Source organism: Vombatus ursinus, unplaced genomic scaffold (genome assembly GCF_900497805.2).
Source record: "Vombatus ursinus unplaced genomic scaffold, bare-nosed wombat genome assembly UNPS02014799.1, whole genome shotgun sequence".
Taxonomy (NCBI): Eukaryota; Metazoa; Chordata; class Mammalia; order Diprotodontia; family Vombatidae; genus Vombatus; species Vombatus ursinus.
Window position 1 is genome coordinate 40,302,349 of NW_020954577.1, and position 6,000 is coordinate 40,308,348.

The 6,000-nt window shown below is 33.4% G+C and overlaps 1 protein-coding gene across 2 annotated transcripts in view; it reads right to left on the reverse strand.

Moving 5' to 3' along the window:
• The window catches only part of NEK10 (NIMA related kinase 10), a 243,601-nt gene that overhangs the window by 70,473 nt on the left and 167,128 nt on the right, over positions 1-6,000 (reverse strand). The window contains exon 27 of one of the 2 annotated variants that reach the window (XM_027872513.1): positions 836-886. In XM_027872513.1, coding sequence (XP_027728314.1) covers positions 836-886 — 51 coding nt within the window. Of the gene's footprint in view, positions 1-835; positions 887-6,000 lie in introns of those variants that run through there. The other variant, XR_003570051.1, reaches the window with a different exon arrangement.

Genomic DNA, 6,000 nt, shown 5'->3' on the forward strand with positions numbered 1-6,000 from the left:
GACATGAAGTCAATTAATACTTCTCCCAAAAGGGTACCACAAATGAATGTTACTCAGAGTTAGAAGAATGAATGGGATGAAGGCACAAAGGAGGATTCTAAACTCTTATCTGGACTAGGAGAAGGGAAAAGAATAATTTAAGTCAAGGACCTTGGGATAGGGCATGAAAATGGAAGGATAGGAAAAGCCTATGGAAGAAAACTGGGCTCCTAAGAGAATGAGCAGGATTAGACACATTACTAAATCCTTACTTAAAAGAGAAGGTAAATCAATGGAAGAGAAAGAAATGGAAGAAAACGCAAGTGTAACCCTTACAATCCTAAATGCAAACTAATTATACCCTCACCCCAATAAAATGGAAGAGAATGTTAGAATAACTAAGGTAAAACCCAACAATTTGTAGTAGAAAAGTTACTAAAATTTCAAGAAGGCATGGATAATAACACAATAGTTGTAGGAAAGTTTAATGTTCCTCTTTCAGAGATAGGAAAATCTAACTCAAAAGATAAACCAGAAGAAAACCTCAAAGCTGAATAGTCTGTTTGAAAAATTGTACTTAAAGGACACAAGAAATAATCTGAGATTTTTCAATATATCCATTTTCTCAGTATCATAAAAACTTTTTTTTTTGCTAAGATACAAAGAAATTATGAACAAATATAAAAAGGTAGCAATATTAAGCATATCCTTTATGGATTATGATATTATAAAATAATTTATCATGCTAAAGATGTAGGCTTAAATGAATACTAATGACATATTAAGCAATGAGTGGTTCAAAGAATGAATCATAGAAACAATAACAATGAAAAAGAAAAACAATGAGACAACATACCAAAATTTTTTGGATGCATCTAAAGCAGTCCTCAGAGGAAAAATTATATCTCTGAAAACATAAAACAGTAACAAAAAAAGAGAAGGGATTAATGAACCAATTATGCAACTTAAAAAAACCTAGAAAATCAACAAATTAACAAAAAATAAGAAATTAATATCAAAAAGCAAAATAAAAAGCTACTGTAGGATGTCCCATCTTTGATTTAAGCTATTAAAGCTTAAAGCTGCACAATTCTTTTGCAAATCCTCTATAAATTATAAAGAAAAATGAGCATTCATTTAAAATATAATTAATAAACCTTTACTATACTCATCAAAAAGAAAGGAAAATAAAATTAGAAAAATGAAAAATGAACAAAGTGAAGAGAAGAAATAGAAAGTGATCAAAAACTGCTATACACAATGATTTATTTCAGGTAAGAAATGAAAAGAAATGGATAATTACCTACAAAAATACAAAATACCCAAATTAAAACAATAAATGGAGTTCTTAAAATATCTAATCTCAGAAATTGAATATTGAGCAAACCATGAAGGAACTACTAAAGGAGGTGGGGGGAGACTGCAGGGGAGAAGGTCTACATGAATTCAAAAGTGAAATACATAAAACATTTAAAAAGCAAAGTAAACATATCTTTGTTATAAAATCTATTGTCAATAACTGAGAAGGCTCTCTACTAAAGTCTCTCTATGAGATAATTACAGATCTGATACCCAAAATTCAGTGAGATAAGCCAAAGAAATTTAACTACAGACAAATCTCAGTAACAAATATTGATGCAAAAAAATTTTAAAATAAAATTTTAGCAAAGAGGCCAAGACAATATATCCAAGAAAAATTACTACAACTAAGTTGGAATTATACCAAGTATTCAAGTGTGATTCAATATCAAGAAACAATTAGAATAATTAATCAAACCACAAAAAAACTAAAAAGACATTATTTTATCAATAAATAAAAAAATGACAAAAACAGCATTCATAAATGTAAAAATCCCTTAAGATGACAAAGACATGACTAAAATTAAAAAAAAAACTAGGAAAGAAAAATTACAGATATAAACACAAGCAAAGAATAGCTTAAAATAGTTCTCATTTAAAGACAACAAAATCATACAGAATTAGCAAGCCAAATAATCAAGAAGATTTATAATGTCAGTTCAGTCTGAATACACAATAAAGTCAACCAAATCACCAGCATTTCAATAAAACAGTGACAAAATCATGTAGGAGAAAATAATAGAGAATTTTCATTAAGGATAACTATAAAACATACACACACACACACACACACACACACACACACACACACACACACCTACTAATTAACTTAGCCAGACAATCAGGACTTAAATATTTACAATAATGATCTACTCTTTACAAAAATAAAGGAAGACAAAAAATTGGAGGGATAGTCATTGCTCATGGCTGGGCGGTGTCAATATAATAAAAATAAGGATGTCACATAAATGATGATATAATGATTAGAAGTAGATAAAATAATAAAAATTTATTAGGAGAAACAAAAGGTCTAGGCTGTCAAGGAAATTTCTTAAGAGTAGGAATGAAAAAGGAACAGCACTTCCAAACCTTAAACCATATTATAAAATAATCATCATTACTTTATACTGGTTTAAAAAGTTCAGAAATATATCGATATAATAGACTAAAGGACTAAGAATCAGATATAACTACATGTTGTCACCCAGAACATAAACTATTTGGGAAAAGACTCCCCATTTGACAGGAACTTAAAGCAGATTGATAAAAATTAGGACACTGTATTATAACCTATAAATAGATATGTAGTTTAAATATAAAAAGTTACAACATGAAAAAATCAGTGGCAAATGGAAGGAGATATCTTTCAGAACTGTGACTAGGGAAATAAATATTAATCCATCTAGGGATAAAGATGACCATAAAAGAGAAAGGAGAAAATTTAATTAAATAAAAGTAAAGCTTTTTCTGTCCATGAAATCACTGATGCTAGAACAAAAGAGAAAGCATTAAGTACAAACAAAAATGTATCAAATGTCTCTTACTAATGCCTAATATCTAAGAAAAAGATTTCATCCATGTGTGTCTGTGTGTATGATCAGAAGTCAGTAACCAAACAACAAATGGTCAAAGGCTATAAACAAATACTTTTCAAAAGAAAAACTTGCAAGTTATCAACAACCATTTAAAGATCACTGTAAACATTACATATAATAACGATCAGGTCACTAATAATAATAAAATGGTAATTTTTGAATTCTGAAAAGCTAGACCCCTCAAAGTGTCAAAGATGATAAAAGACAGAAATCATCACTGTTAGCTGGGCTGTGGACACTTGGAGACGGAGCTGTAAACTGGTGGCCCAGATTTTCTGGAAAACAATTCTGAACCCTGTGAAAAAACTTACTAAATTGTTCCTGTCTTTGACTCAGTTATATCGTGCTATCAGGTATATATGCCAAGGTCAAGAATGAACTGCAAGAAAAAGTCTCAGTTATACCAAGGTATTTATAGCAGCATTTTTATGTAAGCAAAAAGGAAAAAAAATATGTATGAAATGGTACACAGGAAAGCAAGCAAAGACAGAATATGATCCACACTGATTACAATAATACAAATTTAAACAACAGGCCTGAGTGACTTTCAGAACTCACCTGGAAGCTTTAAAGGTAGCACGGCCAACAATGTACTTCTGCCGTTGAGAACTGCTTATCTTTGCAAAGTATCATTTCTAGCTATTAGTTATCAAAACCAAGCACTGAAATAAACTGAACAGACCTGCAAATTGCTGTATTGCAGTGTTAAATTAAGATTTTCAAAAATAATGAAGCACATTACATCACATTGCTTTTACTAAAAATAAAACTTTAATAATATCTGAGTGAGACCAAAAGAGTTTTGCACTGTTAATAAATAAAATAAAAATTATTTAGTATTATTTTCATCATTATTTCAATCTTTTTAATTCCTATTTTTATGTGTAGTTTATAATGTATATATTATAACAGTACATGTATACAGTAATTTAATACATGACAGTAGTATGTGCATTTAGTTTATAAATATATATTTAATATGTAATAAATATTCTATAATATATTACCTACAGTACTACATGTGTGCATTCTCAAATTTTTTTTTACTGATAGGGGTACAGGATCAAAACATCTTGGAGACCACAGCCCTTGAAGACTATTTCATGAGTTGATGTGGCCAAAAGACTCCAAAACTTGGCGCCTAATCCTCTGTTGATACACCTCTTTGCTCTCAGCCAACTGATCCCCAGACAAGATGTTTGGTCCATCCCAGGCTCTGGCTTGAAGCCTTTCCCTCTTGAGAGGTCCCTCCAGTTCTTATACTTGCCTGGCACAAACTGGAGAGCTGAGGGCCCCCCTCCATGTCATGGGGAGGCACCGAAGAGCTCTGTACAGCACTGCTTTAACTATGGGCCACGACTCCACACGGAGTCACAAAAAGTTTGGCAACAGTAAAAGGTTTCTGAATGCTCAACGAACAAAAATTAATTCAAAATCACACGCGAAAAGACTCCAACGTGTTTCTGGCAGCGCCTTCGTGTTGCATCCTGCAACTTCCCTGAAGCCTTGGTTCTGAACACAAAGCATGTACACTTTGCACTGCGCATGCCCTCAGGCCACACAGCACCAACACTCCTGAAACACAAAAAGGGGTCACAAGTGGAAAAAGTTTAAGACGCTCTAGTGTAGAAGGCAGCCTTATTGATGTACTTTTCTTTGACCAGGATGCTATTCAAATTAGCATTAATTAATTGATTAATTAATCAGATTAAAATTTGAGAGCAGGAAGCATATACTCTTGTGAGATAAAATACTTCAATTTTTCTTACAATTTATTGGTTTGGCCCCACAATAGTTGATGTAATTCAAAATGGGTCTCCTGTTTGGTAGTGAGAATTCACGGAGTTTTACTGAACCTATTAATTTCTCTATCCCTTGGTTACTAGTCATCACTGAATTTGATAATCGTATTATTTATATTAATGCTATAAACTGTTATGGGAGAACATTTCATTGTATTTTTCTCTCAGATAAAACAATTATACTTTTAAGAACAAAAAGGGCATAAAATTTTTGCACCTGTAATTTTTAGACCAACAATGGTGAAGACATAATTTTTTTAAAAATAATAATTGGTTCCTGGTGATCAGGGAATGCACATTACCAATTAACTACATACTGTCTTTTGATGAAATTCAATCAATTATATGTTTCTTTAAATTCTGTTAAAATTCAAGCTTTAATAATACTGCTTTTTCAACCCTTTTGCTAATATTCAGTGATGCATGAAATGGAATATTATGTGAGTACAAGTCAAGGATTCCACATTATCAGTACATTTAAAATTCAGCATAGGGGGAAGTAATTTTCTAACTCCATCTAGGCTTCATGGTAAATTGTACTCTGTAGTGAAATGATGCTCATGTATGAATGAGTTTCAGTGCTGCTGACCACCTGAACCAGATACCACCTGCTGAGTAAGCTACCCCTTTAAAAGGTCATGAATAGAAAAGGGATATGTTATGGATGGCCCAGATGCAGGCTGGTACCGTGTTAGTTCAGGTTCAATGCTGGAATGAAATGAGGCGTCATTGACTTATTTAACAATTTAAAAAGGAGGTTTACTTAGCCAGAGCAGAAAGAAGTTATTCTGTAAAGATACTCCAGCACTTAGCTTGGGTAGACACGGTCCTCCTGGCCTCCATACAGAAAAATCTAGTCAGCAGGGCAGGATACAGCTGCTCGAGAGCCTTAGAATGTCAGCTGTCTAGATCTGGACTCCACATCGGTGGCCCTTTTTATGCCCTTAAGTGACCGGGAAGCCACATCAATATGGACAGAGCTGTCAGGAAGTCACATCAAGAGAGGGACTGGTCCAATCAAATGTCGGGGGCAATTTTGTTGCCTTTCAGAGAAAAGTCAGCCTAACTTGTATGGGGAAGGAAGGAAGGAAGGGAGGAAGGGAGGGAGGGAGGGAGGAAGGGAGGAAGGGTGGAAGGAAGGAAGGGAGGAAGGGAGGGAGGAAGGATGGAAGGAAGGAAAGGGAGGAAGGAAAGAAGGAAGGAAGGAAGGAAAGAGGTCAAGAGAGAAGGAAGGAAGGAAGGAAGGAAGGAAGGAAGGAAGGAAG